Below are 12,993 nucleotides of genomic sequence, written 5' to 3' on the forward strand. Positions count from 1 at the left end.
GAGGTCCGCACTTTGTAGACCACTGATATAAAGCAGCAAACAAAAAGTTTTTGTAAGGGCATGGGGTTGAATAATGCCCTAAAGCCTCTTGCATTTGGGTGATCCGATCTCCCATGTCATTTTTTGATAAAAAAAAAAAAAGGGTTTAAAACTTTCCCAAGAAAATATTAGAGAATGTTTCTCATTCATTTGCCAAGATTTGGGCCTCCAACAGATTTGTAAATTACTTCTATTAAAAAATCTTAATCCTTTCAATAATTATCAGCTGCTAAAGTTGAGTTGTTGTTTTCTGTCTGGCAACAGTGCTCTCTGCTGACATCTCTGCTTGTCTCGGGAACTGCACAGAGTAGAAGAGGTTTGCTATGGGGATTTTCTTCTAAACTGGGCGGTTCCCGAGACACGTGTCATCAGAGAGCACTTAGACATAAAAGAACAACTCAACTTCAGCAGATCATAAGTACTGAAAGGATTAAGATTTTTCAATAGAGGCAATTTACAAATCTGTTTAACTTTCTGGAGCCAGTTGATATATAATAAAAAAAAATGTTTTCCTGGATAACCCCTTTAAGCAGATATCTTGCTGCTAGACAATCATCGGAGTTGCTTTAGGTCTGTATCTGCATTTGGTAAAGCTGGGTTATGTATCATGCGGACAACACTACAGCATCTACAGATTTTGCTAACCAGCTTATACCTGTGCTCGTGTGTGTCAGGTCTGTCACAGATTGGGGGAAATATGGCGCTATTTTCAGCCCTGTTTAACCCTTCAAAGCAACAGTCACTTTGGTGGAACTCAATAGACTTCATTGTTATAAAGTGTTCCACGACACAAGTGTAAACAGAGCCTTATTACTGTGTGTGTGTGTGTGTGTGTGTATATATATATATATATATATATATATATATATATATATATATATGTGTGTATATATGTATATGTGTGTGTGTATGTGTATATATATATATATATATATATATATATATATATGTGTGTGTTAGATTACAAATTCTATATTTATTATTAAAAACTTGTACCTAGCAGCTAAAGAGAGCCTGCAGATATAGATATATCTCAAGCTGGGATCACCATAAGGGAAGCTTCATGTAAATGCTAGATATCTCCATAGGGGTCTTATTCGTACAGGGATTATGGAATAAAATAGTCCACTGCACAATTTCCATATGGGGGACGGGAGTCACTGTATAGCAGCCATCACAGGCATCCATTTATTGGATACGTCATGAACTTTTTGATAGCTTTTAACTACATATCTATTAAACAGATGCCAAAAAGCCTATAGGTGATAGATCCATTAAACAGATGCCTTACATTGGCATCCGACCTCCATATGGCATAATGGCTTTCATTTATCGGATGGATATGTCATGATAAAGTTCACAATGGATCTGTTATATGGATTCCATATTAGTCTACAGCAGTTTTTCCCAACCAGGGTGCTTCCAGCTGTTTCAAAACTACAACTCCCAACATGCCCGGACAGCCTTTGGCTGTCCGGGCATGCTGGGAGTTGTAGTTTGCAATAGCTGAAGGCACCCTGGTTGGGAAACAGTGGTCTACGATGACAGATGCCATACATAAGCCTCCATTTATTGTATACTTGCTAGATTTTCCTATCACATACATTGAATGGAGGCCAAAACCTCAGTATGAACCCAGTCTAGGTGTGTTCTGAGAACAGGTCGATACACTTTCTGCCCAGTAGAGGGCAGCAGACACTGCTTGTTCTCTCGTGTTGTTTAGGGGGTGTCTGGCTTTGCATTCACATTTAGTCTCTTTTTCAAAGATGACATCATGTAAGATATGTGAACAATGTATTTCATACAAGGCTGTTGATAATGCTGCTGAATAGGAATAAAAGTGTGTACAGGTTGTATCTGCCAGAGATCAGGGATCACACATCACCGTTTTCTCTATTGTATGATTCACCATGAAAGCAATGAACTTCAGGCAGCCAATAGATACACTGAGGTTCTCATAGGCAGAGTTTAGATTTATTCCTCCAAGCTGCATTTCTTTCATTTCATCTGCTTTCTATTTCCTTTTAAACGTTTAATCAATAATAAACTTACTTTGATAAATTTATTTACTTTTAGGGTTTTTGACTGATACCTTCATAATCTACTATATATGTAGATATCTACGTATAATATATATTATAAAATATAAAAATTGCAATCTGCTTGTTGCCATTACAGCACCACTAGAGTCGCACACAGCTTTCCAAAGTTCCTGAAAGGGTTACGGAATTACACAGCACAGAAGCTTTAGCTAGATTCCTTAGGAGCCTAGGACTATTAGTTAATAATCCATCTGGCAGTGTTTTTTTATTTTTTTATTTTTTTTTAAATGAAGTGCTATCGGGCTCTGTTCACACTTATTTTATTTATAACAAAAATAACCTGTACATACCTTTTGCGTTCCCCTGCTTATGGTCACTGCTGCTTTTATCTTCCGGGAGCTGGGGCCATATACGTAAACTGCTGTTCAGCCAATCACAGGCTTAGGCAGGACACCACTTCGGCCAGTCATTGGCTGAGCGGCAAATTACGTATTCACTCCCAGTAACCAAAAAAAGAAGGCATCTGAGATTAGAAGCAGACAAGAGAAGAGCAGTGTCGCGGGCTGTCAATCACGCGGAGAGGGAGTGATTACAGTGCAGCTGCTGGAACTAGGGACCAGGGGACTACTTACATGGGAGATTTACAGACTTAATATTTTCACCATCCCTGGGGCAGCAACGCCCCCCTGGGAATGATGAGGAAGAAGATTTTACTATATTTTGCAAGGTAAAATAGGATGCTTGGTTCCCTTTAAATCCAAGTTCCCACAGAATCCTCTATATCACGTGGACTTGAGGCCTTTGTGATGATCACACCATTGGCTCTCTGGTTACCTCCACTTCCCCATGGATCAGACTGTTGCACCACATAGTTTCATGTGCTAAAGATATAGTTAAAAAAAAAAACCCTCCTCCCATATTGTATATCCTCTAGGAAACCGATGGGTCTCAACTTAAAGGTCTTGTATAAATGTAAAGTAGTCAGCGCTTGCCAGCCGCGTAGTGAATATATCTTCCTGGCGATTGTCAGTGGCCTCCTCTTTGGAAGGAGTAATAATTTCTCCTCGTGCTGTCTGGCAGGATCATTACTGTAATATGTAAATGCCTTGGACCATCTGAAGCTCTTCTTAATGTTTTATTACCATTCTGCATATTTCAGGTTCATTCTTGGTTCCACTTTTACTTACACCAGTCATTACTTGATTTTGACTGTTTAGTGTGACTTCCATTCTTTTTTAGCTGCAGTGGTAGCTTCCTTTTAAATATATAGGCAAAACGTTGTCTGTAGACTATATACTGGATGTGGGTGGGTTGTCTTTCCTTAATCGCCATAGATGTAAAAATAATTGTTTGGGATCCATCCACAATGGCTGAACAATCTCTATGGTTTTGTTTATGGCATTAAAGGGGTACTGTGGTCCTAAGACATCTTATCCCCTATCCAAAGGATAGGGGAGATGTCTGATCACGGGGGTCCTGCTGCTGGGGAACCCTCACAATCTCTCATGCAGCACCCATGACTACGGGGCCGGAGTATTGGGATGTCACAACTTCGCCCTGTGTTACGTCACGCCCCGCCCCCTCAATGCAAGTCTATGGGAGGGGGCGTAACTGCCATCACACCCCCTCCCATATACTTGCATTGAGAGGCGGGGCTTGCATTGAGGGGCGGCGCTTGACGTCACAATACTCCAGCCCCATAGTCGTGGGTGCTGCATGACAGATTGCAGGGGTCCCCAGCGGCAGGACCCCCGCGATCAGACATCTTCTCCCCTATACTTTTGGATAGGGGATTAGATGTTTTAGGGCCGGAGTGCTCCTTTAATACAATCGTTAATAAATGTTACTGTTAAATCATTTGTTAGAAGAGAAAAATCTGCACTTTGCATGGTAGAAAATCTCCTCAGTATGCATGGTATAGTAATCCTTGGGGATTTTACCTTCACAAATCTGCGGTGAAGCTGTTCTGTGTGAATTTACCGTAATGGTTAAAATAGGAGTAGACGTCTTTATGTCAATGAAACTCGAAAAATTTGAATATCGTACAGAGTTCATTTATTTCTGTAATACAACTTATATAAAAGAGACTCATTGCATGCAAAGCAAGATAGTTCTAGCCTTGATAATTGGGGTTTTCATGAGCTGTAAGCCATAATCGCCACAAAGCCCCCCCCCCCCCCCCCCAATTACTATGATTTGGGGAGCCATGTCATCTGCTGGTGTTGGTCACTGTGCTTCATTACTCCAAGGTCAATGAATCCATCTACCAGATGATTTTGGAGCACTTCATGCTTCCTTTCCTTTTAAGTTGCATTAATGAAATACAATGGACTTTTGCATAGAGCTGGGCGGTATGACCAAATATGTGTATCGCGGTATTTTTTTTAACTTACGGCGGTTCCACGGTATATAACGGTATTTTCTCACTCCCCCCCCCAAAAATCATGTGACCCGCCAGCGCTGTTCTGTCCCCCCAACCCCCCCCAATCATGTGACCCGCGCGCGGTGTTCGGCTCCCCCCCCCCCCCCCCAAAAAAAAATCATCTGACCCGACAGCACTGTTCTGCTCCTCCCCAATTATCAGCCCAGCGGGGTACTACTCACAGATGTCAAGCACTGCCCTCCTCCTCTTTTTTGGGGGCTGCAGGCAATGGAACTCACTGTACGCCAGTGGTCCCCAACCTGCGGACCTCCAGTTGTTGCAAAACTACAACTCCCAGCATGCCCAGACAGCCGTTGGCTGTCCGGGCATGCTGGGAGTTGTAGTTTTGCAACAGCTGGAGGTCCGCAGGTTTGAGACCCCAGCTGTACGCTGTATACCTATGCCCGGCTGCAAAAGATACAGAAAATAAACTTTTAACTCGCCCACCTCGGCCGCACGCTGGGGACTGGATCATGGACAGCCATCAGCCTATCACCGGCCAGAGCGATGTCCCGCCCCGGCCAGTGATAGGCTGAGCCCACTGTCATGTAAGAAGCCGGCTTCTTACTTGACAGTGGGCTCAGCCTATCACTGGCAGGGGCGAGACATCACTCCGTCCGGTGATAGGCTGACGGCTGTCCGACGTTCCAGGGCAGACGTATGAAATTTAAAAGTTTATTTTCTTTATCTTTTGCAGCCGGTATAGGAATACAGCGTACTCCAGTGGTCTCCAACCTGCGTACCTCCAGCTGTTGCAAAACTACAACTCCCAGCATGCCAGGACAGCGTGCTGGGAATTGTAGTTTTGCAACATCTGGAGGTCCGCAGGTTGGAGACCACTGGCGTACAGTATAGAGTTCCAGCGCCGGTGTCGGCCCGCAACAAAGAGGAGGAGGGCAGTGCTTGACATCTGTGAGTAGTACCCGGCTGGCTGGGCTGCTAATTAATTGGGGGGGGGGGGGGGAGCAGAACAGCGCAGATGGGTAACATAGGATTAATTCCCCGATGTGGGGACAGCGCTGCGCGAGGCTGATAATACATTCCCAAGGGGGAGGGGCAAAACCGGTATTGCGGTATGGGCTAAAATTCCTATCGTGCAGCCCAAAAATTTCAGTATTCGGTATGAACCGGCATACTGCCCAGCCCTACTTTTGCATGATATTCCAATTTATTTTAGTTTCACCGGTAGATCATATCGAAATGCTATTTTTCATATCTGAAGACCAATCCAAGAGCTTCACTTGCGCACATTTAAAATGATTGTGCCACAGAAAAGGCCCGCACATAGCAGCAGTGGTCTGCTGTAATAACAGGTCTACTAGTTGGTCTTATTTCAAGCTTGAAGTTTGGGAAGGTAAGTTCCTCTGAACAAGGCAGTCTTGGTGGGATCGGCTTGACGGTTTAATGTGTATGGGGGAAATGGATGTCCTGGCTGTCCCTCAACAGCACATGTTGGAGACTACTGTGCCGGATTCTTTGTCATTGAAAAAAAATGTACATTTGGTCAAGTATGCATGTTTATGGTGGGGTTGACAGACACCAAAGGTGTCTGGCAGTGACTTATATCTCTTCGTACTTAAACATGTATGTGCCACCATCCTGGAAGAGTCACGTTGCCCCCCATTTATTGAATTGTTGGCCAGTCCCATCAAAACCTGCTGCCTGGTGTTCTTTTGGTTAGTTCTTAACATATGCACCTAAGGTGTCCAGTGCTGGTGGTCACACATGTCCAGTAATTCATGTATGCTGCCCAGATTCTTCACTATGTTTAACCTCTTGGGTGCTGTGATTGCTACCACCCATGGCATCTAAGTGGTTTCATAGATGGAGTAGACAATAGGGACCGTGGTAATTACAGTGAACCCCGCTGCTGCTGACAGCCCCATGTGCTACTATGGTATAGTGTGGGAGGAATTAAGATGATGGGGGAGGATTTACTACACCTTTTTACTAACTAAGAGATAGCTGAATAGACGTGAGGACAACTCAATGACTTGCATTTCCTGGTGATATTTCAGCATTTACATTACCTGTCTGTTTATGACACATGTATCATATTTATATGTCTCTTAATATGGTTTGCGTCCGTCATGAATTGCGTTTGCTCTTTCCAGCTCTCCACATGCAGTTGTCGCTGTATATCAGAGTTTCATATGTGCATCTTGGGTATTGCTGTTGAATTCTTTGGTGGCTGGTAAATGATCTCCCTCTCATTCTTCTTTTGCGTTCCTGCAGCCGACTCTCCAGGCTCCAAATTCTTGCTGTCCTGCCTCTGATTCATTGATGCACATGGCTGTTAGAATGATTTAGACCAGACTTTGCCCATACTTGTTTTTAAAGAGACTGTTTGTTATGTGGCACACTATATGGAGTAGAATTTATAGATTACAGTGTAGTTAAGATGACAGAAGTATTATTCACCTGAAACCACTACAGCTCTGATAATTTGCTCTGGTATAAATTTACATGATAAATACCACCCTTGATTTCTTAAGAGAACCATTACACAGCAAGAGTCATTTATAGTCATTTTGTACATGTAGTGTATTGACCGGCTCTGCGGTGACACCTTGTAGTGGCAGGTAATGCAGGAGAATCAAATGCAAAATACATGGAACTGGTTAACCAGGTCAAGTAATTCAAATATCACAATTTTTCCCTGGACTCTTCCACACATGGGAGAACTTTCTCTCCCAATTCCATATATATCAAGAATAACTATAACTTAGTCATGGCTGTAAATGTTGGCGCCCCTGAATTTTTTTTCTAAATAAAGTATTTCTCACATGAAAGCATTGCAGTAACACATGTTTTGCTATACACATGTTTATTCCCTTTGTGTGCATTGGAACAAAACCAAAAAAGGAGGAAAAAAAGAAAATTGGACATAATGTCACACCAAACTCCAAAAATGGGCTGGACAAAATTATTGGCACCCTTAACTTAATATTTGGTTGCACACACTTTGGAAAAAATAACTGAAATCAATCGCTTCCTATAACCATCAATAAGCTTCTTACACCTCTCAGCCGGAATGTTGGACCACTCTTCCTTTACAAACTGCTCCAGGTCTCTTATTGAAAGGGCGCCTTTTCCCAACAGCAATTTTAAGATCTCTCCACAGGTATTCAATGGGATTTAGATCTGGACTCATTGCTGGTCACTTCAGAACTCTCCAGCACTTTGTTGCTATCCATTTCTGGGTGCTTTTTGACATATGTTTGGGGTCATTGTCCTGCTGGAAAACCAAGATCTCAGATGCAAACCCAGCTTTCTGACACTGTGCTGCACAGTGCGGCCCAAAATCCCTTGGGAATCCTCAGATTTCATGATGCCTTGCACACATTCAATTCACCCAGTGCCAGAGGTAGCAAAACAACCCCAAAACATAATTGAACCTCCACCAAATTTCACTGTAGGTACTGTGTTCTTTTCTTTGTAGGCCTCATTCCGTTTTCGGTAAACAGTAGAATGATGTGCTTTACCAAAAAGCTCTATCTTGGTCTGTTCTGTCCACAAGACATTTTCCCAGAAGGATTTTGGCTTACTCAAGTTCATTTTGGCAAAATGTAGTCTTACTTTATGTCTGTGTCAGCAGTGGGGACCTCCTTGATCTCCTGCCATAGCGTTTTATTTCATTTAAATGTTGACGGATAGTTCGCCCTGACACTGATGCCCCAGAGCCTGCAGGACAGCTTGAATATCTTTGGAACTTGTTTGGGGCTGCTTATCCATCATCCGGACTATCCTGCGTTGACACCTTTCATCAATTTTTCTCTTCCGTCCACACCCAGGGAGATTAGCTACAGTGCCATGGGTCGCAAACTTCTTGATAATGTTGTGCACTGTGGACAAAGGCAAATCTAGATCTCTGGAGATGGACTTGTAACCTTGAAATTGTTGATATTTTTCCACAATTTTGGTTCTCAAGTCCTCAGACAGTTCTCTTCTCCTCTTTCTGTTGTCCATGCTTAGTGTGGCACACACAGACACACAATGCAAAGACTAAGTGAACTTATCTCCTTTTTCTCTGCTTTCAGGTGTGATTTTTATATTGCCCACACCTGTTACTTGCCCAGGTGAGTTTAAAGGAGCATCACATGTTTGAAACAATCTTATTTTTTGTGCCAATAATTTTGTCCGGCCCATTTTTGGAGTTTGGTGTGACATTACGTCCAATTAGCTTTTTTCCTCCCTTTTTTGGTTTAGTTCCAATACACACAAAGGGAATAAACATGTGTATAGCAAAATGTGTTACTGAAATCCTTTTCTGTGAGAAATACTTCATTTTCTTGAAAAATTTCAGGGGTGCCAACATTTATGACCATGACTGTAGAAGCTTTCTGTGATGTCACCCTAATGGAACAACTTCGGTGACTTCCTTTCAAGACAGTCTGCAGTCTAGTAGAATATATATTTTAATTTATTATGTTTCTGGGTGTTGTTTTTTATTTTATTATTTTTTTTATATTTGGGATACAACATTTGGTTCCATCATCTGTCTTATCAGATCTTTCATACCATGGTTGTCAGCTCTTTCAAGTTTCACACAATCCCTAGGATGCTCTATGAGCCCTTTTTTCTTTGTACCTCCTTTTGGTTGTTATATGGAAGCTTTTATGTTATTTTCTGAGATGTTCTTTGGTACATGTCTATTTTTGTTTTATTGTTTGTAATGTCTTCTGTATTTTGTGTGTGTGGTGAGGGGGGTGTTGGTTCTCCCTATTGGGAAACCCAATGTTTTTTTGTTTTTGTTTTTATTCAAAATGATTTTATTAAACAGTTTTTACAAGCAAAAAACAGCAAATGATAGAGCAGGACAAGAAGGTGGGGATCTGTTAGAATTGATTCTGTCCACATTGGTTGTAAGATGCGCCAATATCCTTAACAAAAACAGCCACCACCATCTTCTCTTTTTCACACTGTGTCCTACAGAGGTTGTATAGAGCAGAGGATTCAGTCTGTTGTGGGACCTGTTCAAGTTAAATGTGCGCTCCCTCAGAAGAATGATCTGTCCTCATATAACTTTTTACTGCTGTATTGTTCGCCAAATATAGAAACTCGTGTGACCTGATTTGGAGACATCTATTTAGTAATACCTGGCTTTGTTAGGTCTTTCATTGACTGATGGGTGCATAGCTTGGCGTGGCTCTTCAGAGGTAACTGATTCTTACGCCCACATTAAAACTTGGCTTTCCCAAAAAGCCCAGTCGTGACAAGTAGCTATAATTGTTTTGTTTTTCTATATAAATCATAAGTAGTATCTGTTACGACCATCTTGGTAAAGAAAGGATAGGATATACAAAGCAGCTCTCTCATACCTTTTCTATGTATTTAGGGAGCATGGATTCTGTGTGTTTGGATGGATAAGTCCTTGAAATGTTGAAGGCTATTTCCACTACCTGGGTTTGATCTGTGTACATCTGTATTCATGTTCATGTAGGAGCCACAGACAGTATTCTACAAAAACTATTGAAACTGTATAGAACAGACAAATCAAATCCACAGTCTTCAGGTTTTATAGTGTGTGTGTGTGTTTGTGTGTTTGTGTGTGTGTGTGTGTGTTTGTGTGTGTGTGTGTTTGTTTGCTTGACAACCTTTAAGAACACACACAGTCTTATTGCTGTGGCTATTCATCTGTTTTGCTGAACTCTGTTATCCTTGGACCCATCATACACTGCAGACCTTTTTTATACCCCGTACCATTGAGGCCTTGGTTACAATGAACTCTTCTGCACTTGTCCTGTTACTTTCAGTAAAAGTTCGGCTAAGGCTATGTTCACACGGTGGAACTGGAATTTCTGAGCATAGTCCAGCAGCAAAATTCAGCTCTCTAACCTGTTGCAGCAGTGTCCCATTATTTTCAATGGGATTCTGCTGCACCATGTACACGACAGAATTTTCGCTGCCGAAACATCTGATGTGGAAATTCCGATTCCAGCCTCCATGTCAATTGTTTCTGCGAAATCCACTATGAAATGCATTGCCGTGTATGAAGATGGCACCTTTCTGTCAGCCCACGTGGCCTTCAGAATTTAACAGCGGAGATTTCGCCATGGGAACATAGCCTTACTGGCTAACTTGAAAGGGTGTTGTCTAGAAGTGTCTCACACTACCAAGAACATTACAATATACTTGTATGTATTCACACTCTTAGGCCTGAACTGTCCGTGTCATGTAACCTGTGTTCCAATTAAAGGGGTACTCCAGTGGAATTGTTTTTTATTTTTTTTTAAATAATACAGATTTGTAAATTACTTTTAAAAACAGTGGGATGTCTTGTTGCAGGGTTGTGTGAAGACATTTTTTTCAGAAAACAAGAAAAGTTGACTATTTTTATTCTTTTTTTGTTTTGTTATTGTTTTTCTTTAAATCAATCAACTGGTTCCAGAAAGTTAAACAGATCTGTAAATTTACTTCTATGAAAAAATCTTAACCCTTCCAGTTCTTATCAGCTTCTGTATGCTCCAGAGGAAGTTCTTTGCTTTTTGAATTTATTTTCAGTCTGACCACAGTGCTCTCTGCTGACACCTCTGTCCGTGTCAGGAACTGTCCAGAGCCGGACAGGTTTGCTATGGGGATTTGCTCCTACTCTGGACAGTTCCTAAAATCGACAGAGGTGTCAGCAAAGAGCACTGAAAAATTCAAAAAGCAAAGCACTTCCTCTGGAGCATACAGCAGCTAATAAGTACTGGAAGGCTTAAGATTTTTTAATAGAAGTAATTTACAAATCTGTTTTAACTTTCTGGGACCAGTTGATTTAAAGAAAAAAAATGTTTCTATTAGAGTACCCCTTTAAGGAAAACCTGCTACGTTGCTTGTACAATAATAAAATTTTTTTTTTTTTTTTTAAAAAGGCAACTTTTCTCGTTTGCTGAAAAAAATGTCTTCACACAACCCTGCAACAAAACATCCCACTGTTTTTAAAAGTTGGTTTTTATGAATATTGATGGCTCAGTCAGATATTGCCAAAGCCCTGTAATGGAACAGAACATGTGGTCTAGGACTATGTTCACACTGTAAAATGTTTGCGCTAGCACTGCTTATAAACATGCAGTCTTTGTAGGCAGCAATGCATTTCCAAACAGATTCCGTAGATAAGATTGACATGTTTATTCTTTCTTCGGAGACCAGAATTAGAATGTCCACTGTTTTATGTTTCTGCTGCAAAAATTCTGCAGTGTGCCTGATGCGGCAGAGTCTTATTGAAAACAATGAGACTCTGTTGCCACTAAATTTCGGAGCGGATTTTTTTCTGACTAATTCCGCTCGGAAATCCCACTGGGTAAACATGGCCTAATGGTTAACGAAAAAGGGTAATATACAGGGTAGAGTAATTCTGACCTACTGAGTTAGAAACTTGACCAGACTGAAGCCTACAAATAAATGAATATTTTATTGTGATTTTACTGCACCAGATTCTGGGCCAGTTACCTGTAATAGAAATGGGATTTAGTTCGGTGTTTCCCAACCAGGGTGCCTCCAGCTGTTGCAAAACCTGTAATAGAAATGGGATTTAGTTTGGTGTTTCCCAACCAGGGTGCCTCCAGCTGTTGCAAAACTACAACTTCCAGCATGGCCGGACAGCCTTTGGCTGTCCGGCCATGCTGGAAGTTGTAGTTTTGCAACAGCTGGAGGCACCCTGGTTGGGAAACATGGGACTTTATTTGTAATGAATACTTCCTGTCCTACTGATTTTATTTTGTGATCCAGTTTTATTGGGCAGCATACTCGCCCCCTCATTTCCTCCACGCTTTGTGTCAGCGGCAGTATGGTACCACCCCGCAGAAAGTGACCATCGCAAGTAACTACTTCCGCTCTACGTTTTTCAGGGTCGTGCAGTGCCCGTTGTTGCTCTCCGACAGCCGCCTCCACCTCTTCTTGCAAACTCAACTTCCCCTGGAAGAAATCGAAGCCTGCGCCCTGGGCCAGACCAAATACTCCGTCTCGGAAGCCATTCACAAGTTCGCCACCTCAAAGCGGCGGTTTCCTGCGGAGAAGGAAGAACAAACAAGTTGTCACTTACTTCCTGAGAGGTACTTTGGTGTGCAGCAGACCCTCTTGTTCTGTTGTTGGTGTTCTACTCAGATAATGAAAAAAATTAATTGACTGAGATTTTATTGAGCTGTGACAGCTTCTCATAAGAGTCCTCACACACCTCCGCACTGAATTAATGGATGCGGTAGAAATTCAATTATCTGCATTCTGATTATGTGAATTTCATTTAGTCAGACTTGAATTATTCGCGTTTAAATTATCTGGTTTAAAAAAAAAAAAAAAAAAAAAAAAAAATTCCAGCCACATCCAAATGGCTAATTAAAAGTCCAAATTTCCTGTCTCCTTTCTGAAGGGAGATAATTAAAGTTCTCCTCCGCTACTCAGCCTTTTGAGTGTGTTGTGAAAACCAATTTCCTTCCCCCATCCCCCCCCCTCCCGTCACCCCCCTTTTGATAGCACCGCTACCTCAGACCTCTGTATTTCAAATATTTT

The 12,993-nt window shown here is 41.8% G+C and overlaps 1 protein-coding gene across 3 annotated transcripts in view; it reads left to right on the forward strand.

Annotated features, from left to right (window-relative positions):
- The window catches only part of SNX10 (sorting nexin 10), a 50,687-nt gene that overhangs the window by 37,261 nt on the left and 433 nt on the right, over positions 1-12,993 (forward strand). For all 3 annotated transcript variants that reach the window (XM_056519846.1, XM_056519847.1, XM_056519848.1), the window contains one exon: positions 12,336-12,539. In XM_056519846.1, the coding sequence (XP_056375821.1) occupies positions 12,336-12,539 (204 nt within the window). The remainder of the gene's footprint in view (positions 1-12,335; positions 12,540-12,993) is intronic.

Source organism: Hyla sarda, chromosome 5 (genome assembly GCF_029499605.1).
Source record: "Hyla sarda isolate aHylSar1 chromosome 5, aHylSar1.hap1, whole genome shotgun sequence".
In the NCBI taxonomy this organism is placed as follows: domain Eukaryota; kingdom Metazoa; phylum Chordata; class Amphibia; order Anura; family Hylidae; genus Hyla; species Hyla sarda.